This window comes from Malurus melanocephalus, unplaced genomic scaffold (assembly GCF_030028575.1).
Source record: "Malurus melanocephalus ecotype Western Australia unplaced genomic scaffold, MMel_1.1 scaffold_8, whole genome shotgun sequence".
In the NCBI taxonomy this organism is placed as follows: Eukaryota; Metazoa; Chordata; class Aves; order Passeriformes; family Maluridae; genus Malurus; species Malurus melanocephalus.
In genome coordinates this window covers 2,060,843-2,088,221 of record NW_026623240.1, presented here as the reverse complement: position 1 = coordinate 2,088,221, position 27,379 = coordinate 2,060,843, and the positions used below count along the sequence as shown (strand labels likewise).

The following is a 27,379-nucleotide window of genomic DNA, read 5'->3' as shown; positions in this document are numbered from 1 at the left end:
ACATAACTGTTAGGTTTTCATTTCTCATTTTGCTTTTAATTTCTTAAAAGGTTTTACTTCTATGATTAAAATCAAATTATTTCTGTGAAGATATTTGTGCTTCGAAATAGATTTAAGTATTCTAGCAAGCTTACTTTAGAGGAGAAATCTTTTTTAGCAACTCCCAAGGAATAGTGGGACCCAGTATTTTATTTTTTGAGGATTAGCTTTGTTGATTAAGATTATGATACTATGGTGCCTACAGTCCTTCTTAGCTTTGTGTTTCTTATTGTAGAATTAAATTCTTTACAAGGATTTTCCTAATGRAAGCCCAGTTGTATGATGGTGTCTTCCAGTAAATTTCTACACAGAAGCATGATCAGTAAAAGCTGTGTTCATATGCATCAAGTGAGTTCCTTAATTTGTTTTGAAAATTTAGATACATTTCTGAAATTAAAGACACAAACCTTGCAGTGTGTTAAACAGACACAGATTTGTATTAAAAGGTGAATTACAGTTAAATGTGTAAGAAATCACTGGGGATTTCACAGTGTCAGGCTCTGCTTTCCATTAGGGTTAAACCATCAAGCAGTCTTTGTATGTCTTGAGCTTGGATTACGAGATTGCAAAAATCTTTATTCCAGAGTCAGTTCATTACTGYGCTGCTGCTGCTGCTTTTGGGCTTCCTGGGTCACTGGAGCCTGTAGGACAGAGAAGTACTTACAGRCATTCACAGGTCAGGAATTGTTGTGGGCCAGCCTGATGGCATGCACAGCACTGCACTTACTTTYCTTGATATTACTTCAGTCTGACACATTGTTCTGGCTTTGCTGTCCCAAGGAAGGCTGTACCAGCAGGCATTAGAGCAGGCTTCAGCGAGCCTTACATCTGTGTCACCCAGCCAGATACCGCTCAAATGATTCATTAAATCAGAACACAGAAAGTAACTTTACTTGAATGCCTTGGCATAAATTTTTTATCAACTATAAGAACAAATCTTTTGTCATTTTTACTATATATTCTTATGGTTGAATTGGTAATTTGTGAAACAGATCTTATGAATTTTTCAGGTAGTTTCTGTATAGTTAAGGAAATGGTTTCTCTTTTTGATCAKAAGTTAAAATGTGTTGCCAGTCTCTGCATATGATGAACTCTAAATGTTTACATAAGTAATGATTGTTTTACAGCTCATTTAAATTGTTAYACAAGTAGTCGGCAGTCCTGGTAGCAATCAGTATAAGCAGAGAACCAAGTTCCTTTTTACCTTTGCTTACTAAAGGTCCATCCCTAAAGAAATGAGTTATATTTATTCATAAAACAGAGTGGATTTTATTTATAATATTAGCAAAGTAATAAATAATACCTCTGGTGACTTCTGCTTTTTGTAAGGTTCTTGCAAGCTCATGATCTTGAGATTTTGAACAACTTCTCTCAGCTGCCTGTTAGGAGACACTGTGGGAGAATGTAAATGGAATAGAACAAGTGTTAAGATTCCTCTAACAAGATGATGCATGTTGCATCTTTTTCAGAAAGGTTCAAGTAGAACATTTAATTATTTGGAAATTCTAATCAAGCTTGAGCATTTAGTGGAAACRAGGATTGTTCAGGGAAAGGCTGCTGAGGACCTAGAAAGCCCCTCACAGACAGGTCCTCATTCAGGCCCTTTCTCACCTCCTGCTGTCTGCCAAGGAACCTGTCATGTATTGCTAATATTTCTCATAAAAATAATTGCACCCTATTAAGTCTTCTGCCTTAGCTGTACTGAGACATCATGCATGTTGTAGCACATTGGATGTCATTTAGATCATCCAGTTGTGTGGGGTCTGAGTCAGAGTGGATCTTCAGTAGCTTCGGTCACATTTTCACAAAAGTTATTCACAGATATTGACCTGGTTTCAGACATAGGACAAACATTTTACTGTCAGCACTAATGTGTAAAGCTGCATAAGCAACACCCTGGTAGAAGATAATGCTTCCTCTTTCCAGGTATCCCAGGATGCAGGGGTTACAGAAGGCAGAGTGAACATGGGTTTTTTGAGGTATACCTCAAAAAAATCTGACTTCAAGTATTTTTTGGTTTGTATTAAAAGGGGGCAAGGTTGTTTTGTTTCAAGTAGCAACTGTTGGACTTTGCTTGCACCCTATTTTGTGCATCAATATTGTGGCTCACCACTTCCTTCTCATACATCTATGGCTAGTGTGTGCAGAGGACATGGTGTACTTGACTTCACAGTGCACTTTCAGAGTGCCCCAATCCTTTTTGTGATWAGGTACTGGACAGAATAACTGTTGTGATTATTGCTGGATTGAATTCTGGTGTGTTAGGGTATGATCATGACATCCTCTTTTTCTTTGAGTGCGCCTATTAACTCTTTGTGAGATACATCATTAATGCCTAATTTTGATGCTTAAATTAGACCCAAGGTTCACTTCATACTCTGCAGGTCCCTGAAAAGCTGCTGAAAGAATTTAAGATGCCCTRAAGTCTACTGACTGTTAAAGAAACCTGGACTTCGCATTCATTGAAATAAAGTGCCTGGAACTGGACAGGGTGACATGTATAAAGTGTAAAGTGAAAGTATAAAATGTTGGAGATTTCTACAACAGAGTATTTCATGTTCCTAGTGAACAGTTGGATTTATTCAATCAAATTATAGTATAAAATATGAACAGCCAGTCTCAGCCTTTATTGAAAATCTAGCCTGAGGCACTCCAATGAATATAGCACATTCAGCAATGCTGAATCGACCTTGTTAGAGTACATTTTGACAGCCAGAGATTCATGTTCAAACAGTGGTATTTATGCCTGTTATGAAGTGGATGACTCTTAAAAATTATCTGTAGATCAAATTTTTTACTTATTTGTAATTTGTAGTAATTCTGGCATTGGTAGATTTTAGTTTCTTCCTGTTGTGTTGTTTAGTGTGTTAAATAGAATTTTTTTAATAGCTGCTTTATAAGGTATTGTAAACTAGAGTGCAAAAATTGCATCTTTTTCCCCCAAAGAACTTTGCAAGATACCAAATGAAGCAGATAAATAGATATAAATACAGTAGTTCAAGAAAGAATGGAGAAAGCAGTGGGAAGATTGGTTGCTATACAAGCTTGGGCACTTTCTGTTTTTAGTGTATACCCCTGGCACAGACTAATGGAAAGCTTTCAAGATATTTTCAGGAAATGTCTGCTTTCATCTTAGTTATCTGAGCTGGCTGGTTCCAGTGAACTGTGGTCAGCTTCATCTACAAAGCCCATGCAAGAGGTTCCCCCGCTAAAAGCTTTGAAGCATTTCAAAATGTTCTGGGATTAGTTTATAAGCATTTGGCTGCAGTATTTAAACAAACTCAAAATGACCATGATCACTAAACAAAAGCCATCATTATATGTGTGCAGCCACTTTAGATAAATGTGTCATRTGGAGATGTACTCTAGAGGTTTACTCTCTTGGAGATAACAGTTCAGGAACTGGAGAATCTTGGGTTCAAGTATGTGTTTTTACTCMTCTGCACACGAGAGCACATCTATTGCTCAGGACTGGCATTTCTAAATTATTTTAAGGGGAATTTAGATGTTTCTGATATCACTACTGTGTTCTTATCTGGAAGTGTTTGAATGTTTGAAATAGGTGAATCTAATGTACAGGCACATAGAGGATATGAATCAGACTTGCAGAGTGACTCTCTTATTGAAACCATATACAACTCAGCTGGAAGATCTTTTATTTAGCACATCTGATGATGGAAGTTTGGTTCCAGTTTTAAGCTGAGAAAAATAATTTATCATTAAGCTAGAATATAATTGTTTCCCATTTTGAAACAGAGGTCAGCTTGCAGGACCAAGAATCCMAAGAGTCTTTTTATAAATGCATTTGAAGGTGGTTATAGTGTTGTCTCTATCTGTAGAGTTGTATTACTGTGTGGAATAGAGAAAAGGCAACTTTGTCTTAACACGTTCAAATATTTTAAAATACCTTTTTTGCATTTTCTCTTAATTTTAGGCTGTCATTTGGTAAGTGTGGATTCAAATAGATTTTCTGTTAAACACAGTTTTTAAGTCTGTTAAGCACTTTTTCTATTAAGCTTGCTTACTTATCTGCACTTTCTAAGCAAACTTGAAGCTGCTTATTTGGCATATTGTGAACATRATCAATATTATCCTAGTTCCTTCTGGCATGCTCCAGTATTATTTAGGAGACATACACAGAACAGTACGCTGAGGGATTTCAGTGTTGCTAATTGGGATATTAGTCAGTGCCAACTTTAAAATTAATTACGTATCTTCATAAGGGAGGAAATAGAAGAAACCTTACAGTTTCCAAGAAGGTGTTTCTCYTGATACAGAAACCCCCCACTGTTGCTGTAGTGATGTTATGCAGGAAGTGACAGTGTGAATTTCATTGCAGCCCATAGAGCTGCAGTCCTTTCCATTCTGGTATTCTCATGAGTAGCCTTCTAAAGGGGACATTTGGGTGTACTGTGTAACTTTCATGTATGGCCAGCATAACACTCTGAGTCCAGGATAAGTAGTTCCTCTTTAYAGTGCTGGTGCTTAGCTCTGTCAGCAGGAGTGGAGCCACAGTACACGCTGTGTSCTGCATGGAGTTAGGGGGTAGGCTCAGAAAGCTGTGATCTCTGCACCTGCCAGTTCTGCCCAGTGCAAGGGAAGAGTGGGTTCATGGCAGTCTGYCAAGTGTCTTGGAAATCCCTCCAAGAGATAGAAATCTGCATGTTCCCAGCAGCCATGTGTGGGCATTCAGACTGACACCGTGCACAACCAGCAGAGCTGATGTGCAAAGTGTACCACCAGCTATAAATTGTCCTTCCTGGTGGTATTCTGAAAAATCTTTCTGTTAGAATCTAGAACTACTAGGAGCTGGAATATCATTTTGGATCTTCAGTCTTGTTGCCAACTTTATATTCCAAGTATTCTTGTGAATTAAGAATATGGTAATAGGGAAAGTACTTTTTTCTGACACTTCATTTTAGCCTTTTGTGTGATTAAGTCAGATTTTTGTTGCCACTTGTGTTTCAAGCTCTGAGACAACATGCCAGATTTCAGAAAGCTGCTTCAGCATGTTGACTCACTGGGGAGCTGACTTGGTCAGTGGAGTTCATGTCCTATTGGACTTAATACCACAACTGTAATCAAGCAGATGGAAAAGCTGCCCAGGGAAAGAACTATTTTTAATTGACGTTTATTTAAAAGCTGTATGCTTAGAATATTTCTTTTGTGATATCTGTTTCCCCCCTTCCATGATCAGTGCATACAGCTTTGCTTATTGGAAGTCRTGCCATAACTAGTATAGCGTAGTTGTATGGAAAAAGTTGTACTGTAGTAGTAATACAGACAGCTTTGAACTAATGCTGCGAGTAAGACATTAGTAATTCACACTTAACAGCTGCCTTAAACTTAGTTTTAAACCAAATATATTTTAACTTCATCCACTGACCAAACTGAACTGTTCATTTTGCAACTGAATCCTGCAGCTATAGCCCTATGAAAATATACTTGCTTCCTTATTAATAATTAATCTTAATACATTCAATACAAACATTTTTTTTTATCATGAAACATTACCCATCTGTTAAAAGAAAAACATGAGGGGCATACACTTGAATCTTTTATATTCAGTGTTTGAATTTTATCTTGTTAACTTTGTAAAGAACTGCCTACTTTAGTGGGGATATCACATAACCAGTGTTTTTGACTAACAGGAAAGCAAGTCAAACTCTGCATTGTAAGACAAAACTCCATATTAACTTTGCTTGTTTCTGAACCAAAAATAATGTAAAGATGCACATCACTGGAAAGGMTAGTACAACTTCCTGTTGTGTGATCCCCAGGTATTTTGTACCAGCAGAATTTTTAGCATGGATTGTGGATTAATTTGTTTCCATGCAGGTAGTCATAATGGTACCTCTAGTAGGCTGAATGGTGTGTCCTGTTCTTCTTTGGTACTGAAATCAATTGTGCTGAAGTACTGTATTCCTTAATTCTTCTGGAACCACTGTAACAGAAGAACTCTGTAAAAAAATCCCTGTGAAAGAACAGTATTGTTTGAAGATCTAGTCATGCCTCTCTTAAGGTGCTTGATGCAGAGTATGGAATGTAAAACTTTATTAACACTAAACAGTAAGGGTGTCTAGAAAGGCAATATTTCATTCCAGAGATTCTAACTCCCTTTGTCATATTACTGTTGAAAATTTCAGATTTGTCATGACAGACAGTATTTTTCTGTGAAGTATACAATGGTTTTTCAGGAGGAGGAATCCTGAAGGTGATTAAAAAAACATGAAACCACTAAAAATATTGCTTTATGATTGAATTATGTATTAGAAACCAAATAATTTGAATGATTGCGCTGTTTTAATATGCTTGGATCAACAGTAGTTCACAGACTACCTGAAGACCCACCCAACTGTCTATATCAGTTGGAGAAAAGAGATGCATTTTATTTTTCATATCAATAATGTTATATTGGAGAATATTGGTGTGCTGTACTATTCTACGATGAACTAAAAATTACTCAGATACATGAAAATTTGGAGGGGAGAGGAGATTAACTGAGAGGAGGCTAATTATTTTTATGTGATAATTGATAGTGGGCAGTACACTGGTGAACTGGAGACTTGGTTTTGTGTTCTGATACTCTGGGAATCAAATGCAAAGGCAGTTTGTACTTCTTCTCATTACTTCTCAMGTTACTTCTTGAGACACAAAAACATTTTGACACCCAGTGGCACCTACCCAGTCCAGCAGTTAAGTTCTGACCTGAAGTGAGATGTTATCAGTGAAGGCAAAAATGTACAGTATATTCTGAAATGTTTTCCTTTCATATTTATAAAAACAGAAAAACACAGCTTCATTTTGGGAGGAAGGAAATTAATATCACTGAGAAGATGATGTGTAAAGTGTTTCTCCAGGCAGTGGGCTATGATAAAGCTCTCAGTTTACAAACAATCCAAGCCAGTGGATTTAGCATCAGGGCAGGTGGCTCTTTACTCGTGTATAATTAAAAAAATGCTTGAGATAACAAGACTGCAGCCAGTCAATTAACCAGAATGTTGTAAAAGTAAATGTAATCATATCTTCATAAAATTTTGCTTGGCACAATAAAAAGAATCGGGAACAATCATGTTCACAGCAGTACATGTTCACTTCCAGTTCCTCCCCAATAGTAAAAGTGTGCTTTAATTGGCTAGTAGCAAACATAACTAGCCAGTATGTGGGAGCTTAGTCCAGAAACTGCAGTGTGTATATATATAATTGACTATAAGATGCAAAACCAGAATCAGTGCAAAAACTGCAGATGCCTGGTTGTTAGAAGCTTGAGATGTCAGCATTTTTCATTTTGATGTATACTACACTTACACCCTGTGTTCCACAGAAATGCATATTTTTCTCTCTCTTCCACCCTTTGTCCATCTGACCATCTGAAGAAGACCCTGAATAGATCTAATTAATTTGTCTTACAACTCAGTATTTCTGAGATGAGTTACTCGGGGTTTTAAAAAGTTTAAGAATATTTGAGACTTGTCTGGCTCTCCCTATTTATTTCAATCTTCATCAGACATTCTGCTGATTTTAGGCATATATTTAGTTCWGTGTACTTTCACAAATCAGTTTTAATAGTTAATAGTGCTTTTTTGCTGAAGAGCTGGTAAGACTGAGATTAAGGGTAGAAAAGTGATTTACTGGAGATCATCAACCTGGTAATCAATTAGGAAGTAAAACAAACAGGCAAAGGCTTCGGGATTATTTGGTTTGTTTGTTTTTTAAACCTACTCCGYGCTGTTATTTCTGAGAAAAGGTGCCTACCAATCCATAATTTTTGGGCATTTCGAAGAATCTCCTATTAAGAAGTCCAAACCCATGCTAGCTTTTGTTTTAAAATTTGGGAAAGGCTATTAGAAAAGTGTTTAGGCGATTATGTTTAACTTCTAAATAAAAAAAATCTGGACACAGTGTAAGCAAGGCTATTCCTAGTGTGTCTCTTTACTCAGCCACATTATTCCAGGTGCTTGATCTGTATACTAGACTGTAATCATGTTATAATGTTAGAAAGTTGTGAAACTAAACTATGATCAATTTTATGATCCTTGTTTTCCTAGTAACTGTGCAGAGGTGAGTATAAAGTCAAGAATTGACATTAATTTCCTAAGCATATTGCATTGTAGCTGTTTTCACTGTAAGTTAATGCTATGCCTTTTTTGATATTTTTTTTTTTTTTACTTTTTACGTATCACTAAGGTAATGAATTGATAGGAATATCCACATGTGGAAGACAGAAATTCAGCACTTGCAAAAATGTAGCTAGGTAGATACATATAACAGTGTTTAATTCATAAAATGCACCGGGTTTGAATATAAAGGCATCTTTTAAATATTAAATTATCCCACCCTATGTGCACAATAATTCATATAAAGGTGTGTATTTTACAAAGCACTTAAGAGGTTCAGGTTTCTCAAAAGCTTACATTTTAGCATTCTTTGATCCAAGATTTATATGTGTACTTAATTTCATTTAGGTAGGTAATTAAAATACTTCAGTGGCATAGATTCCAGTATTTGAGAGGTGTCACAGGAAAACCTTGTGGAAAAAAACGGAAAAGAAGACTGAAAATGATGACAGGATCAATTTTAAAAYAAATTTTAAATGTACTAAATTAAAAAATTTAACTAAGTTGCAGAAGAGGGGGAAATGGAATTAAATTATCAAACTGAGAAGTACCTTTGATCTGTCAGCTGGTTAGCAGGAAACAKGCTTCAAATAAATGGAGCTCTTTAAACAAACGCTGTCCTTGAAAATGTGTACATAAGAAACTTAGATTTGTTAGGGAGAAACAGCTGATAGTGATTTCTTCTGTGTTCATATTGTGAACTCTTTTTTGCCTTGGCTTTATGCTGATATGCAAGCTAAATTGAAMGTTTGTGGAACAAATCCCAGTATGAATGCAAGGGCTTTAAATGACACAGTATTACAGATGTTCTAATGCTTTGTGTCTGTGAACAAATGTTGTAGTCATCTTTTGGAATATGATAATGCAGACATGTACCAAACGCCATTTGTCTTTTAGAAAATCATCCTGCAGTCTTATCTGTTGTACARAATAGTGAAACAGAGTCTGATTCAGCTAAACTTTGTAGAAGAGAACTCTGGATAAGAAGCTGTAGATGTCATTGAGCTGGTTTTGGTGCTTCCTTAGTCTTCTTGTTTGGCTCGAGGTCTTGCTAATCYACTCTTWAAGAAATTTGGAAGTGTTGTTTCAYGCRTACATGCACAAGTARTATTTTTTTGCCAGATCTATATGATAYTTGTGTTGATGGCAGTCTTGGTAGTCATTTAAAAATAAGTAAGTCTTTGAAAATAGACTTCCTAAATATCACTTATAACAGCAGGCAAATAGAACTATATTATTATGATGGCTTCAAAGGAGCCATGGGTCTGGAATTTTGTCATTGCTGTTGTTAATAGCAAAATATTTCCAGAGTACTGGCTGTTGTCTTACTCATTCGACAGGCTAAGCCTGGATTAAAAACAGCAATCCCAGAGCACTTAATAAAGCTTTGTGTTACAGAATCAGCATAATGCTAGCAAATGCTTGCAGGCAATGTGACATAATWTTCCACACCTGCTGAATGTTCTGGACTGTATAGTTCTTTCCTGGACCACTGCTGGAGGAACTAACTTTATTCTCTGTGTGCATACAGAAGGTCARGACACTTGCTCAGAAGGAGCATTATCAGAGTGATACTGTATGAAAAAACCCAGTGCTGAGCAATGGCAAAGGTTAAAATAGTTGTGCAAAGCAATAGACTTACAAATTTTGTCTCAGCTGAGTAGAAATTATTGTATTGTGTTTATGTGCTACTGGTCACTCACAGGGAGCTGAAATAGTGAGAAATGCCATTCTCTAGTTACATTCTGAGAAAAGTTGTATTATATAAATTAACTGTGTTGTGATAAATTAGTATGAGTTATGTGAATTGAAGGTTTCAGATGTTTAATTTTTGAGGCATTTTATTTGTTTGCAGTTGTTTGAACACAGAATATACATTCTAAGGCATGTTGCCTTCAGGTATACTGTGTGCAGATCTGACACAAATAGCACCAAATGACTGTTCTGAGTTGTCACATAATTTGATGAAATGTCACTATGAGTTCTTTGAACACACTATGGATTTTCAGACTTATTTTGGGTGCTCCTTAGATGCTTACTTTGCCTGTAATATTAATTAATGGCCTAAGGATAGGGGTTTTTTTTAATATATGAAGTGGTTTTTTACTTGTCCTTCATTAAAAGTCAGTGGTCATTGATCTTACAGAAGTTAATATTTTGAGGAGAGTCTGAATTTACTTGTTTTTTTCCTATTCTGGGTCTTTTTTGTGTCAGTGCAACATTACTGTCAAACTTTTTCATTGTAGTATCTTTGTAGTTACTCAGATGTTTGTTATAAATAACAGCCAGCAGCCGATGGAGTGATCCTTAAATTTCAGGGGAGAGGAAGAAAGTTGCATAAACAGTATGCTTAGATTATATTGGAATTCCAGCCGTTGATTTTGAATCACTGTTGGTAGCATTGATTTAAATGTAGTGGACAAAAATTTTAAAGCATGAATAATTCAGTTTCTGTTGCCATTAGAGGATTAAAGTGCCTGTGCTGGATTCTGTGGACAAGTCAGTACACAATAATGAAAGGAAGTTAAATAATAAATAAAACATAAGTTGCACTTCAGTTACAAAATTCTTGTCTTTATGATGAGAATAGGATCTTCAGGCTATATTTAAAACTAGACCAGAAGTGGCTTTTTTTACTTCACTAAGAAAATTGGCTGTTTATTTATGTCGKTGTCATTCAACACTGTGGACTTTAGAGTGTTTTATCTTTTGTTAAGAAAATACAATATAGAAAYAAATTGAGGGAGATTCCAGAAAATGGCCTCTGAATGCCAATTTCCTCTTTGACCGATTGGATATGGTAATAAAAGGCCCCAGCTAGAGACTGCTTTAATTTCAAAGCTGCAAGTGACACTGATCATAATTACTTTTTTTCTGGTACTGCTATAATTTAATTTAAAAGACTGAATTCCAAAGATATATTAAATACTTTTGCATCTTGTTTGTAAGTTAGATGCTTCCARTTCAAGATTTGTGTGTCAAATATTAATGTGTTCTAATGGAAAATGTTCACTCTGGAGACAGCCTTTTGCTTTTAAGGGTTTGGGGTTTTTTGATGTTGAGCTTTGTAAATCATGCTCAAACTAAAGTTATTAGAAACAAGTCAGCTTTTGGGGTTTTTTTCACTGAAACTGTGAACATAACAGCTAAATTACGTAAGTTAGGCTGTCATATTTTCTGATTTCTGAGCATATGTTAAAACATAGTAATTAAGTATAACCACTTAATAACACCAAAGTTAATAATTTTTTTGAGCTCCCTGGTGTTGCATCTCTRTCTTACAGCTACACTCATGTGCTTCCTATCAGCCTTCTGTCCAGTACTAACTTTGGCCTGATGGATGCATCATGCTTTGGGATTTAAGATATTTTACTAAAAAAACTGCAGTCCCTAGACAAGTGTATTGTATCTAATGAGATACTAGAAGTGAGAGATGCTACCTCAAATTAAGCAAGCAGTCAGTGTATTGTGAAGAACATGCAAAATTACAGTGATGCTTTGAATTTGTCAAAATGTCTGAGTACCTTTGAGTAGGAATTCATGAAATGGATAAATGCAGCAAGTGTTTGAGTTCACCTCATCAATTAAGCACTGTCATACGTGATTGATACATGGCAGCACTACAGTTGTGTGTACAGGCAGATGGTCTATGGGCTGCAATGCCCATCTAATTCACTGAGTTTTATTGCTGTGTAACACTTGTTGGATTGGCTCAGTCTAGCCAGTTGTCTTAAACAAAACAATTGCTTGTGTTTAATCAGTTGCATTGGAGACTTCCTTAAAAGCAACATAATTAAAATGAAATCTATAAGTGTGTTCTATAAAACTGCTATATTAAAAGAAAGGCATTTCTGATTAGTAACATTTTTATTGCACTGCTGAGCCCATCAAATCTGTAACATAAGAGTAATGCAATATATTTGAAGTATTTAAAAAAAAACAAACACAAAATACCCCAGCCCTTCTTTGTTGATGCAGTAGAACCCATTAGAATGGCATGATTTGTATGGTTATAGCTGGAGCAGGAATCTATTGATCAGATGTTTGTTGGCACCCTTGTAGCATGTATGCAATAGTCTGTGTCTGTTTTTGTTGGGGGAAGGGGGAAAAAGTGCTTCTAGTAGTGCTGCCAGCTCTTGCTTCATTTCTGTGTTCTAAAACAAGTATTAAGGCAACTTTGGTGATCATTCTTTAGTTCAATTCCTCATTCCAATAGAAAACTAGTTACCAATGATCCTGGTTATGATCATCTTAAAAAATGAAGTCTTAAGTGACTAAAACAAACGATAGAAAGAAACAGAGAATAAAAAAACCTCAACCCTTATGTTGTGATGGTTATGTTAGGAGTCTTATTCACAGTGCTTAAATACCTACAATTGGCAGAAAGATACCTTATTTTCCAAAGCTTATTAGGGAATGAGAGGTAGTGCTTGCTGTTCCATCATTCTCTTTCATACTTCTGTTCAACTTCCAAGCATGCCAAACAAGGTAAGGCACTTCAAAAAAATGTGTTTACATCTATGGCTTCTGTCAAAACCAGTGGCTTTTACTTTTTTAAGTAAAAAAGTTCTTTTCTAACGGAAGAGGAAAAAAGATAGGAAGACTGGTAATGCTTGTGTTTTTCTAGGAGGAGCTTATTAGTAGTCTTCTGAGAATTAGCACATGGCTTTTCTTCATGAGCATACAAGTGTTTCCCATGATATTGGGGCAATTTATGTGCACTCAAATTCTCAATAATTTATGTATCATTTTAAGTGACCAGTTTTAGGGAATGGAAAGGAACATAATTCTTACGTGGTTGTGTTTGTACCCCATTATTAGGTGTCTATTTCAGAGAGCTGTAACTGAGTGCTAGCCCAGTGGTGGCTTTGGAAATTTTATTTAACTTTTTCAAAGGGAATCACAGAACTCATCTCAAACAGAAAGTCCAGGAAGCTTCCCCTCAGATCAGGTAGCTGAGGGAAGGTTGGTAGTGGACACATAGTTTGGGATGATATTCATGCCCTTGGATAGGAAAAGCCAATTAACGCTTTTAACTACACAAAAAATTTATCTTTTCTGAATGTATTCAGCTGTCTTGGATAAGGTATGCCTAGATCTAAGAATGAGTTGCACACACTACCATATCAATTAATGAAACTTATTCCTAAAAATAATACAGGTTTAACTCCTAAATATACTTGCCAAATGTTTTTGTAGGGCAACTGATCCATAGAAAGCTTGGGTCTTGAGCTGAAGCAGTGAAACTATGTAAACATTTTGTGGTAGCCAGATGTCCTTTAATAGCTTGATAATAACTGATTAGTCTTCACATGAATTCACTTTTGTGGAGTTTTTTTCTTGAACATGTAACATATGTGGAATAGCCAGCAAATACAAATTTTATCAATCAGATACAGTTTGACATTTTTAACACTTTTTAAACGTTACGAATGCCTGTTTACCATATGGTGTAAGTGGGTGTGCAGGAAACGACACTCTCATCAAGTCTGATATACTACTTTCCATGATCTGAGCATGAACATTTCCTTTTAGCAGCTCTCCTGAAGGCAGGCCTTTGAAGAATGGGTGTGTAATTTTGGACTGTAACATTTACGTTTGTGTACTTCTGTAGGAGGTTATTTTAAAATCACTTAATCCTTTAGCTTTTCTTATTTTTATTTGACTTTACTCATAAAAGTTTGTTCCAGATTAATGTTGCAACATGTGAAAGAGGTAACAGAAAAGCAAAATTTATCTTTTCATTGTTGCACTAATCTGTTGTTACTGTGGTCCCAGGTATCCAATTTCCTGTTTATATTCTACATCTTTTGAAGATGCTGCAGACTTTCAAGGAAGTTCCTTGAAATCTTTAAACTGAAATCCTGTGAATCATTAAATTGAATTAGTTGTCAGTTTCTTGAGAGATAGGATCATTGTAATTTTCTGTGACTTGAAGATACTGATCCCAAATGCTGTTCTGGCTTGTTTGCATACAATTAAGGTTTAATGCAGTTAAACCGTCCCCCGATACTCTGTTSTGCAGTACCTCAAATATACATTGGATCAGTGTTGCTTAGAGCATGCAAACTAGCAGCTTGTGCTTGTCCCTTTCCCAAACAAAAGCTTCTGCTCCAATAGCCACTTCAAAGTAGAGAAGTACTTGATGATAACTGATTTTCATCAGTTTTCATGTAAATGACAAGTTAAAGCATGATTTAAAGGCCAAAAGGACACAGTTTTCCAAGAGAAAAGTGTTTGTACATATATTCATAAATATTTAACGYATTGTTCCATCAAGATGCAACTTTTAACTAATTGCTAGAAACTTGCATATACCTCTCTGAAATGACTTCTTGATTTAGTCTCTTGCTTATCAGACAATTAGTAATTAGTTTTAAAACGAAGTTCATGTAARAAAAAAAATTGATCCATGGCTAAAACTTTTTTTAACTTCCATTTCTCAATATATAATGCCTGGCAATTTCTCTGACAATAGCAATACCTTTTTCTTTCTTTCTTGGTGTAAGCTATAATAGCTACTCTTTAAACAGAGTGYCTTAAACAGGGTCTGACATTTAGGACATGTTTGCAATTCATGAAACTATGTAATATCACCAACTGCAGTTCCAAAAAAAAGAGACGTGAGCTTCATGGTAATAAAGATTTTGGTTTTAAAGTATTCCTTAAAACTGCACAAGTTTTTTTCTGTTTTTGAAAAGTAATGTCCTTGTTAACATCCTCTTAAGCCCATGGCAGGAGTAAGAAAATTCCGATAAAAATGCATGTAAATGGACTTCCTTGCCAGGAGAGTGGTTTACAATGCTRCAGCTGCTTTGCACCAACACTCAGGAAGTCATGACTGTTTCTGCCACCACTCTTTTTTCATATATAACCTGCTTAATTCTGAGAAGGGAGAATTGAAAATGAGTAGTAATGCATCTCCTGGTCTTTCTCCCACTATCCTTGTCTCCAGACTAACATTCTGCATGCTTATTCTGATCCTCTATCAGCACTTCCTCCATTCCCCTGCTGATAAAGTGTCATAATGCAAAGGCAGCCTCCGGCCCAGCAGCCCTGGGCAGGGGCACTCGGATTTACCAGCTCACAGAGTAACCCCAGTACCCCTTACCAGGAAAGGTTAAACAACTCAGTCCTGTCTGTCATGAAGTACATTACAAAACTGAGTGGCCTCAGGCCAAAAATCACAAATCTGACTGTGAATACTTCTCTTTTGTTGGAAGAGTTTATATATATATATATATAGGAGAGTTTATGCATATGTCATTTCTTTCGACATCTTGTCCTTATTTTGAGCATCTCTGAAAGTCCTACTTTCACCTTCCATTCATTGTAATTTTTGAAATCAGTAGAAATTGGATGAACTCCATCTACTCAGGAGTTCAGAATCAGGCCTCCATGGCAGATTTTCAGTAAAGTGGAAACAGATAATTTTGAAAAGCGCAGCATTGTTTGAATTTTAAGGCTAAACTTCATTCACTGAGTTCAGAAATATAATTTCATCCGTCTTGTCCCTGCCTTTGATGTTTTTAAGAAGCACTCGGTCCTGTCTGTCACGAAGTACATTAAAAAACTGCAGGCACTCTGAGACTTTAAGCACTGAATTTTGTTACCCAAACAGAAGATAGTTTCCCTATAGCAAATCTTTGCTACAGTAGCGGCTTTAAAACTGTATTTTATCATCCCATATAAAAATCTCTCAAGGTTAATTTAGCTTTGTTCTGTTTTTGTCCAGTTTTCTTTATGCCTATTTTCTAACAGTTCAGTGTGTAAGAGCTATAAATTAAACTGCTTTAAGGTTCAGACTATCAAAACTCTCACATTGCTCTGATTACTCAAATTTTTCCTTGGTTTGAGAATTTAATTGATGTCTCATTCCCATGTGCATCAAGTAAAAGTAATAGTAAACAAGAATGCCTCTATGAAAGGCTGCTGTGTGTTTGGAGAAATTTCATCTTAAAACATGATGGTTTTGGTCTTTCGAGATGTTTATGGCATACAGAACAGGGGAGAATCATCCAAGGAAGTGACCTTCTTGAAAGAGTTACGAATTTATACAGTGTGTGACTTACCAGTTAAGTACAGCTTCTGTTAAGGAGCCCTGTTAATAAATATTCTTCATGATTATTTTAAGTCAGAATTTTATATCTCCTTTATATTTTAGTCATACAAAGAAATATACGACTTTTACTGTATGATTGCTTAGAAGCTTTTTGTAAAGAAATAAATAATGACAGATCTTTCCATTTATATGTGTAATTGTACATTTTGCACTTTGTTCATTCTGAAATTTGTCTACATTATATAACACCCATGTACAACTCATTAGAGGCATACAAACTACTCTCATTTTTTCTAATCAGATTTTTTTTGTTTCACTGCACATCAATAAAAAATAATGTTTTGGTACAGCTCTTATTGTATATCATACATATACTGTAGTGAATCATATGTGACATAAGCTTTCTTCAGTACAGTTGTTCGAGCTCACAAGCTTTGCTTTTTAACATCTGCCATCAAAAGTTGCTTTTCTGTATGAAATATGTTTGGGTTTTTTCCAGATTGTCACAAACAACTCCACTTTTCAAGAACAGTCAGACGAGCCCAGTGTACACACAGTTCCTGACCACATTACTGGAAGAACTGCATTTCAAAAGTGAAGATCTGGAAAATTTAACAAGAATATTTAGAATGGACTGAGAACTTGAATGGTCAGTACACTTTAAGGTATTTTGTGTGTCTTTAAAACCAAGCTGGTTAACCACAGATTTAATTTTCAGCATTTTGTAAATATGTACAGTAACTACAGATTGTATCAGCTGGAGTAGAAAATGTGTGAAGCACATTTTAAAGTAAAAAAATATGTATGGTATGGAAATGAGTGTCATCATTTTGTCACTTACAGTAAATGCCAGCTGCTTACTTATCACATTAATCTTTTGATAATATGTAGTTGGTTACTGCAATTTAAGTGGAATTTTTTCTACCACAGTTTATAGAAAAACCCAAAACTGTGTGGCTGCAATGGCAAAGACTCAGCAGGGTTTTTTAATTATTACAATGAAAATTGTTACGTTCAGTTTTTGTGACAAAAAAATTGAGCTAAGAGCCATGTATTTTTTGCATAATATTGAGATTACATTTTTCATTCCAGGTAGGCCAAAAAATTTAAGAGCAAATACCTTCCTTATGTTGCTTGTTCAGCTGATTCAATTAATATAATAAGTAATTAGTGTATTAACTTTACTGATCTCGCTCCTTTTTTCTCCACAGAATAACATGATCATCTTAGCATCCCCTACTACCTGAAATAGTTGTACAGAAAGCAAAAGAGCACCTTCAATTGTTTGAACTTTTTAAAATGAAAAATGCATTTAGTATGAATTGCACTGCTTGCATTTCTGTTTTTTCATTTCCTTCCTATGGGTGAAAATTTTGAAGTTTTGTGCAGAAGCTGACTGTAACCACAGTTGGTCAAGGTATGCATGAAGACAAGTTAAAAGTGTAGATCATCTGAAAGGTGTTTAAAAGCAGTAGAAAGGAATTTGGATACGTTAGGTTTTTCTTGCTCTGGGAGCTTCCAGTCAAGGTTTATCCACAGGGATCAGGGAAAGAGGGGGGAAAAAAGCCTGTGAGCCTCTGATGGTAAGAACAGTGCTGCTGACATTTTTCCAGTTGCCCCAGTGCATGGAGCAGGAGCCTTTAAGAATGAYGAGAACAGTACACAAATATGTCTGATTCATAGCCTGTTTATTTTGCTACTTCTAAGGAAAGGAGTGGTCTTTGAAGTTGTGTAAAAGTTATTTTTAAACAGACTCGTTACTAATTTGGACTTTAATATATAATAACTAAAAACTTTCGGCTTTCAGTAGTCATTTCAAAGAGTTGTGTTATTTAGGCTGAGTGTGTTTGGAATTGCTTCTGTCACTGCCTGATTATAAACTGCAAATTAAAACTAGTCCACTAGTAATTCTTAATGATTCCATAATCTGTTTTATTGCATAGTTCTCAGTTCATCGGCCACTGTCCTTGGAGAGACTTGAGAAGAAAGTTGTAACTGTCTGCAGCAAATGCCAGCACTAGTTGAGGCTGAAGCAAGCCTTACCAGGGCTGCTACACAGCAACTCCATTCAAAAAACCAAAGCTTATTCCTTTTTGTTTCTGCAATWGGACACCTTAAAGGAACTCTACACTGAATTAGTTTACTGTTGTGTAGTTCCTTCATGATAATATTTAGATCTAATATGTGGGTCACCCCTGACACACAGAAACTCATGTAGCTTTGCTGTGGAAGCTTCATTGTGCAGTAGACTTTATTTAGGAGATGCTTGACTTTTCTAAGCTTCCATTGTCCCAGGAAGTTACGTTCAGTAGTTGTAAAAGCAACAATTTAGAATCAGGATAACCTTAATGCACAGTTACAGCTATGTATTTTTCTAAGTATTCAATAGGGAAAAAAATACCCATTACGATCAGAGTATGTCTGATACAAAATTCACAAGAATTACTGGGTGGAAGTTACTGGAAAAAGTTTACTTGATACATATGGGGAGAAGGGTCAAGACTTCACCAAAACATAAACTTCTGTAGAAGACTGAGTGATAGGTATGATACTCTGAGCAGAAATTAAAATTTGAATTTACATCTATTTGCTTCTGATTTGGGAAGTTAAATATATTTCTATCTTTAGCTAGTAGATTCTGAGTAAGCCATTATCCTGTTCATGCACATTTACCTTGGGAGTAAAGATTATCTCACAACAGTTCTGTCATACTCAGTCTACCTAGAAGGCATTACAAATGTACATCATACCTGGAATATGATTGTGTTTCATCAGGTTTTCTAGCTCTCATTTGGAAAGTTTTTACATTTCCTGTCAGTTTAATGGTGTGGATTTTTTTTTTCTTTTTTGTAGTTATTTTTAGGCTTGGTCTTCAGCACCTACTGTGTAGGAAATGTATGATCTTATAAGAATTAATAGGTTGCAGGCCCCCAGACCTCTTTATCAAGGTCCATTGTCACTGCTTTTAACTGTTTGCCTCAGCAGCTAAAAAAATAAGGTTTCAGTATTTTTGCATCTCTTCTTTCACTGTTGTGTAGTAAGCGCCTCATTCTTTTTCTTGCTCTAAGAGAACAGAACAACCTTTCTCCATCCATAAGGCCAGAAGAAAGTCTTCTGTGGTATGCTGGAAACACCCTCAAGGGGTATTCTTCACTTGTAATGATTTCATCTCCATTAGACATGAGTAACACACACGTAAATAAATGCAGAAAGTATACATATATACCCATTACTTCTGAGTAGGAGAGAGGCTATAGACTCATCTCAAAATGATCTTTCAATACTGTCAACCTCAATTGGTCTATAAAGATCACAACTCAGGTACCAAAAAATCAGTTCATTTATGTAGTTTTCTTATGAGCATGCTTTGTAACAGCTTAACTGCTTAGAAATGTTCAAATCTAGAAACCATTTTTCATCTTACAACAAATTTCTGTTACAACTATCTGTCCTTCAACAGATGTCACTGTTTCTTAACTCAAACTGCTTTTTGGTGKTGTTCTGCCCCTTCTCATTTTATGTGGGCGGGCAGATTGTTTTCTTGTGGCCTTATTTCTGTGCTTACTGTTTTTCTTTCTGTTTTAGTTAAGCAAATGAGAGCAGTTGACATTTGGGTCAGTGGTGGTTTCAGCCTAATCTCAGATACACTAAATAGTAGTGACTGATTTCTGAACTGCAGGTGTGGAGAGACATTATGGATCTGGGGCTTAGGGTAAATGGGACAGAAGCCTCTATTTCTGAAGAGCTCCGTGAAAGGGCATAAACTTGGTGAGGGCATCAGCTGCTTAGATGATGAGGATCATAAAGTCACCAAAATCCATTGCCATGACCATGTAAAGCATCCAACGCTGTCTGGCCATGGGACTGTAGCATGGTGTGTCTCTTTTAATAGCAGGGGGATGGAAGAGAAACCAAACTTGTAKGGTGATTTTTTTTTCCTGRTTTTTTTCCTATAATTGATTTAGTAAAGAACAGAAGRACAGCTTCATTTAAAGCTTGAAGGAAAGCTTGCTTCATGCTGTTGCAGTCTTTCTGCCTCAAAGGAGGAATGTGTGACACCCACCCRCATGTCACAGAATGGATTTCTTACCAAGTTTTCTATAGCTGTAATGAAATAATCTCAGGAAGAGAACAACCACATACACAGAGTCACATTTTTTCAACATTATCCAAAGCAGTCTTTATGTTGGCCAAAGAGGGTGATGAAAAACTTTAGTGTCTATTTTCACACTGAAGTACAGTTCASAGTCTGGTAAATACTGTCAGTGTAAGCACTGCACTCTGCACTCGATTTTCTTGCACAGAGCCTTTCACTGCTGCCTTTTGATTCTTTTTGMCTATTGACCATGCTTGGTGATTTTTCCTGGGTTTTGGAGAGAAAAAGAGCACTCAGAGTGGTTCATTTGATGTTCACCATTTTAGGAAAGTAGAAAAGTCGTAATGTAACCCATACATTAAGGTTTTTAAAGAGATGACCTTGAATCCATATAAAGTTTGCAAATCAAGTTGTATATGGTAATGCAAAATTCAACATTAAAACAAGCAGAAGARGGATTGATTTATTAAATTGAAAACTATCAAAACAAGGAAGTTCCTTAGTAAATCTAGAGCAGCATAACTGACAGGACTGTGCTGCCATCTAAATTCAGGACTGGAAATCTACCCTGTGTTTTAAAGGGAGATGCAGGTAGCCACAAGGAGTATGGTACATGTATGAGATGTATCTGGGGCCTCAAAGGCTGTGTCCATACAACACATAGAAGAGTCACCTATRTTTTCATTCTTCAGTCTTAGTGAGTAACTTAAAAGTTAAGCATCTGTTGTGGTATTAGGGGGAAAAAAACGGTTCTGTGAATCTTGATGTTCCATGTTCTACCCTYYCCCCCCCYMRTTTGAKARAATCTGGACTCTACAAAGTGCAGGAGGGGATGAGCAGTTCAGCTGGACATGTCTCTTAACTGCTGGAGAAAAAAGGACTAGCACATCAGAGAGAAGAAAAAGGAAGAGAGAAGKGGAAAGCAGTATTCACACTTTCTAAATTTAGGCATCCAAAATTAGGTACCTGCTTGTCTTCATTTACTTCAGAGAGAACTGATGCTCTTAAAATCTGGAGACCCTAAACTTATCTTAGTGCAGTGTATGAAGTGGATGGGGGTAATGCCTCKGCCTTTATTCCCTGATGGGAGAAAGAAAGCACAACAGTCAGCTCAGAACTTTGACCACAGCAGACTGGCTCGCCCTGGAGTAATTTGTAATAGAGCGTGGCACAAAACTGAATGGGGACCTGCCCCCACACAGTGGGAAGTTTCTAAGCAATCTGATCCTATTGTTCACTTATTTTGATGGCTGCTATGTCACCCTGAATTTTTTAACCTATAAGAATTAACACCAAAAGAATTTAAGTGAGTGGCAAAAAAAAAATAATGCCACTATGACAAAATTATGTCCAGGWGGTTACACTCTAATTCTAGACTTTGCTTCTAAGTGTTCCATACTTACTGTTTGTTTCTGCAATTGCATGGGAACACATGTACTGTGGGTGGAGTTTAGCTTGATCTCACTGGGACAGCAGGTAATGCTGAACAGTCATTTTCAGTAAGCATTAAATATTGAAAACACAGACTCAGCCTCTCTTTTTGGCAAGTCTTAAGTTTCCATTAGCAGCAGATGGTATCCAAGGCAGGGCTAGGCGCCTACCTATAAAGACCTTGTTTCTCAACTGTGTATCTCTAGCACCTGACAGCCAATTGTCCTCTGATTAGACTCAGAGGAAGTGGGTGTGCCTTCCATTAGCAAAGGCAGAAAGTAATATTGGTGGAGACTCTTCCTTTTGTGAGTTTTCTTTTAGTGACTCTTCATCTTGGAACCACTTCTCTGTTCAGAGCGTGGATAGTACTTTGGGAGATGGGGTGCCTGAAAGATGGTGCAGAACATGAGCTGTGGCTTTGTGGTGCTACACAGGATTTGGTGAAGCGAGGGGGAGGAGCTGGAAACACGTATCTTCGGGTAGCTCTCATTTGAGCACTCTGGTTCCAAAATGCAAGTGAAAGCACATCAGCCACTGAGCAATGTATGGATGTGTGTGATAAAGCCATTCCCCCTGAGCTGCTTGCAGCTGTAGAGCAAGGTGCAAGCTGGAGYTCTGAAGAAAACAGACAGACTTTGCTATCAGAATTGAATGTGTAGACTGAAGTGCTAGACTTAGTAAGGCTAATCAGTCAGAACAGTGCAGTAAGTGTGACCCCTGTAGACTGCAGATGTCCATCTTTTTGTTGACTTTACTGTGCTACCCTGCAGGTACCCCAAGATGAGATCTAATAAGCCCCTCTCCAAGAACAGGCTCGAGCAGAAAGGTTCTAAAGCATTTGCCTCTTGCTGCTCAGCAAAGGCCCTCCTTCAAAGTCAGTCCCCAGGACACTGTGGTAGCCTGTACTTTGAAGGCAAAATTGCAATACATTTTTGCACACTGATAGCTGCATGCAAAGATCAGAGCCCAAAGCCACTGGGGCTACTGACTGGTACATCCTGCATCATTGTAAACCAAATCGATGCCATTTCTGGCACTTTTAGCTTCTTCAATTTCATAGTGAATGTAACTAAATCGAACACTTAGTGGGACAGCAGCAGTTTCCTGGGAGTCCACAATTAGGTTAGARTTAGTCATCACTACAGAGAGCTTGAAGGACTTTGGATACAGTTTTAATAAGCTGCAAACATTAGATCAGGATTTACATCATAAATCTTGCCTTTTTGTTCTAATCAAACAGGAGTGTCTACAAATCAGGTTAATATAATTTAACAGTACAGCAGTTAAGTAGCAAAAAGGACCATAATTGKTAGTATTATCTAAGAAACCAGAGCAACCCTGCTTACAGCTGTCAGCTAAGATCTGACTCATCTAAGGTATTTTATAGCAACCATATGTTAGGCACGTCTATCTCACCTATTATGCAGAAAAATGATAACGTTTCCTAATCAGGATTTGCCACTGAGCAGGATTTTCCGTAAACACCTYGGTACTGCAAGTACTATCCACAGTCAGGAGAAAACCTTTTGCAGACACTTCTGATTTGTTAATTTACTAATTAGAATAAGTGGTTGTGAATCAGTGGCTAGTACTGATTTAGCAAGGGTGGCTGTAGTTCAAAGTGTAGGTACATTACTTTGGCAGCTAAATATTGAAACATCACTTTAGCATAGAATTCATGAAAATAACTAGTTACTTTTGCAACTTCTTGTTCAAAAGTTTCAGACTGAGGATGTGGTCTCAAAGCATCTGATCCATTAAAAATATTTCACTGAGATGATGCAAGCAAAGTTGTATTGGTTTAGTATCTTTATCTGCATAGCCAGAACAGAGAAGGTGAATTCACATCAATATRGGAGAGAAAGATTAAAAAATAGGTTTGAAAATATGATGGTCTTTTGATAACAGTGCAGGTGGTTAAGCCAGAATAATAATTGCACTTTAACTAAGGCAGACACTRTTATAAACCCCATTGGCTGTTGATTTTTGAACAAGGTTTAGATCAACTTCATTTTACACAGAAACCTGCATAAGCCTACACCCCTCTGCAGTTTGACTTGACTACTTCTTGCACAAAGACTGGTTAAATGTTYGTCAGCCTTAATTATTCCCAAATAATCTAAAGGACTAATACAGGGGATGAAGCTGCAGTCCCGAAATTTCCTTCTCTTTTCAAAAGGGCAGTAGTTTTAATGCTTAAAGCTTTGACTGACTTACAAGCTTTTTGGAGTATATTCCTTTTTGTCTGACCTATGGGCTCTCAGTAATTTTTTTTTAAGTAGATAATTTTGGTGCTTAAGATTCTTGGCTTGTAAAGTTTCACAACTAGATATGTAGTTAAAGTGTTTGTTCTTTATTAAATTTTCCAGAGAGCATTTGAAAACTTGAAAAATAAGTGATTTTACAGATACCACATTAGCCCTCTACAGCTCTGGGTCAAAAATATGTCATCTCTGCTAACTATTCATTTCTAAGATCCTCCCAAGCTCAGCTTTTTTCTTTGCTGAACATCTGATACTTCTTGTTATTCTTCTATAACCACAGATGTGCCCTCTTCAAAAAACTCACAATCTCACAACGCTAAACTGACAAGCTGAGTGTCAAACCACACACCCCAAGCAGCCCTGAAGAAAAACAGAATCACGCTTGAAGRAAAACAGAATAAATCACACAAATTGTTTCCAAAGAATGAATCTGAAACATTCAAACTGTGGACAGGCATTGTTTCCTAAAAATGCAAATGCCATTTTTATGCTCACTCTGTAAGCAGAAGCTGCTCTCAGAGAGATTAATTTGAACAACTTTGTATTGCCTTGTTGAGTTTTGTCTCTCTGAGTTGAACTGGAACCTTGCTGTGGGACCGAGCTGGGTCTCCTTTCTGCCGAAAAGCAGCATGGTTGTTGCTGTTCTGGCTGAGTTACACCTCAGGGTAAGTGAGGCCACTTCACTGGGAACGTGTGGTTTGTGCACCACAGAGCTGCTCTGCATCGAAGCCTGCATGAGGCTGCCTGGGAGCACACCCAGAGCTCCCTCCTGGCTGAGCAGCTGGGCCCACAGCTCCCTCTGCCCTAATGGGGCCCTGTGGGACAGAAGTGCTTTGTGCACAGGGCAGTGAAGCCATGTGTCCAGCTCTCCATGGCCAGGCTAGAGCAGGACCCACAGCTCTTTCTAAAATCTGTGGTACCCCTGCAAGCCATCCTTTTCCCCACCACCAGGGCTGATGGAGAGCAAGATTGGATCCACAATGCTGTAGTGCTAAGGCATCAAATACATAYAATTTGGCTTGGCAGTAATGCTATAACTTATCTAAAGGCTTATGATGCTGTCCTGCAAAGAAKGAAGGGGTCATTTTCATGCTCAAATACTCTGAACCAGCTAGCTGTTTTCTTAAACTGTGAAGCACACTTCACACTTCGCAACATGTTGTCTCCTTATTTCTACAGTTCCAAATTTTTCACAGCATTAAAAAAAAAATTAAAATGTAGTTACAAACATTTACCTAACTGCCTTGAAGGCTCTGTCAGTATCTAACTGTAAGTAGTGCTRTTATGTAGGCTTCACTGAAAGAAACTCTTTTTTTAATCTGCTGTTTCAAAGGTGAAATATTAACCTCCAGTTCTGGTACTTGACTGCTGATCTRTGTGGGAGTAATGCTGGATTCTGAGTAACATCGTACACCTTAAGGGTCAAAAGTTGGATTTCTTTTATTCCCTAGTTCATCTCTCCCTGATAACCTTGARTACTAGAAAGGTAATGCCCGAAGCAAAGCTGATAAAGTAACCAGTGCTAAGAAACGGGAGGGAGGGGGGGAATGGAAGCCCAACAGCATAGATACATATCTTCACATCCTTATTTCCTTTGCAAATGGAGGAAGGAAGTTCCCTGCAGGTTAGCCAAAGAGTATCCACTCTTACAGTCTAAAAGTACAATTCCTAAAAGCCACAGGCTCTTAAAAATATTGAATTSAGAATTTCACAGATAATACTCCATAAATAATACTCTACCTATTGCTTCTGAAAAACTTCTACTAAAAATTCACAACTGGGTGTAAAGCAGAATAACACCTACCCCACCCTGTTTCATACCGCTGCTCTATTTCTGTCCCCTYTTCTTCCAAATCCTTCTTCCCATGCCAGTCCATGGCCATTCCTTTCCACTTGACCACTTCACTAATTCCAACAGTTATGACTCGTCCTCATGGCTGCTCCCTGTGTGTCCCTGTAMAGATCCCAGCCAACAGTCAGCTTCCCCAGCAGGAGGCCCCTGGGCTTCGCAGCCCAGGAAGGGACGGCTCTACACYGTTGCCCTCCCATCCCTGGCTGTACATGGACTCACTGTGGGGATCCTGCTGCAGGGCTCACTCTTTCAGCAYAGGATGGCAAACTGGCCAGTGCTCCCCTGGCTCCTCCAGAGGGGCTCATGCGTGGCCTTGGTTTGGTTCCTGTGTCCACAGGGACCTCTCTGCAACTGGGAAAGCACTGTCCCAGGGCCACATGACTTGTGCATGGACAGAAGTACTCACATAAAGCATCTTACAACAGCACATACAGATTATTATGAAAGCTGTCTCTGAAACAGGTATGAATCACCCAACATCTACAGCAGTGTTCCTGTGCAGAGATGAGTAAGAATTTTTATGCAACTTCTTTAAAGAGAAGAGGCCTACTTGGTTGAAAATGAAACCTCTGCAGGAAAAGGTTGGTTTTGATTAATTTCTCAACTTGAAAAAGTATCCAAATTGTCACTGTGTTTCACTTCGACATTTCTAAACATACAGAAAAGGAAAGGGAGAAAAAGAAAATCAAGTTTCAAGTGACTTTTCATTTTAAGGTGGGTTAAATTTTATTATATGATCAACTGGTGCTGTTACTACAGCTTTGTTCAGAATTTCTTGGTATATAAGAATCCCCAGATAATAGTCCCAGTGTCTCCCCAGATAATAGTCCCAGTGTCTCTACAGACTGTTACCTATCAAAGCCATTAACTTTGACAATGCAACCTTAGGGAAGATTTTATTCCTGAAGAAAAGAAATGCATTCCTACTTTTAATTGTTATCAGAAATTGTTTCACTTCATGACTTGACCAGGACTACAAATTCACCACTGGAGATGGATCAAACTGATCGGTGATTTCACAGGGTCATGCTTATTTTTATTTGCTGATTTTTTTTGTTTTAGCTAATGGTCTTCTTAGGGAATGTTTACATGCCTTGAGGTGAGCTCTTTACCATTAACTCCTTTAAAATGATTATCAATTGGCAGCTTGATCATCAGCTTCAAAGCATTTTTCAAAGATGCTAAACCCCTTTTCATAGAAAAAGAAAGTGAAAGGGGAGCAGTGTGACTMATCCAGGCACATGGACTATGTCACATGTAGAGCCAGAAATATACTCTGAGCTTCTGGTACCCACACTCATGGCCTGGGCATTAACACAGTTTTTACTAAAACTGATAGCAGGCATTCCACCATTTTGTAAAGGAACATTCCCTTCTGGTGGAACATGCATTTGAAATTCAAAGTATATTTGCTTGCTTTTTGGCAATACATGCTATAATGCTTCCCTTCCTCTTTTGCCTAACCCTACCCAGAGCTGGAAGAAAAACAGAAGTCCATTGATCATATTTTTCCATATC

The 27,379-nt window shown here is 37.2% G+C and overlaps 1 protein-coding gene across 2 annotated transcripts in view; it reads left to right on the top strand.

Annotated features, from left to right (window-relative positions):
• Nucleotides 1–20,139, top strand: part of RPAP2 (RNA polymerase II associated protein 2) — a 36,869-nt gene extending 16,730 nt beyond the window's left edge. The window contains exons 11-12 of one of the 2 annotated variants that reach the window (XM_057373960.1): nt 16,718–16,867; nt 17,430–20,139. In XM_057373960.1, the coding sequence (XP_057229943.1) occupies nt 16,718–16,856 (139 nt within the window). In that variant the 3' untranslated portion in view covers nt 16,857–16,867; nt 17,430–20,139. The remainder of the gene's footprint in view (nt 1–16,717; nt 16,868–17,429) is intronic. The other variant, XM_057373950.1, reaches the window with a different exon arrangement.
• The last annotated feature ends 7,240 nt before the right edge of the window (nt 20,140–27,379 follow it).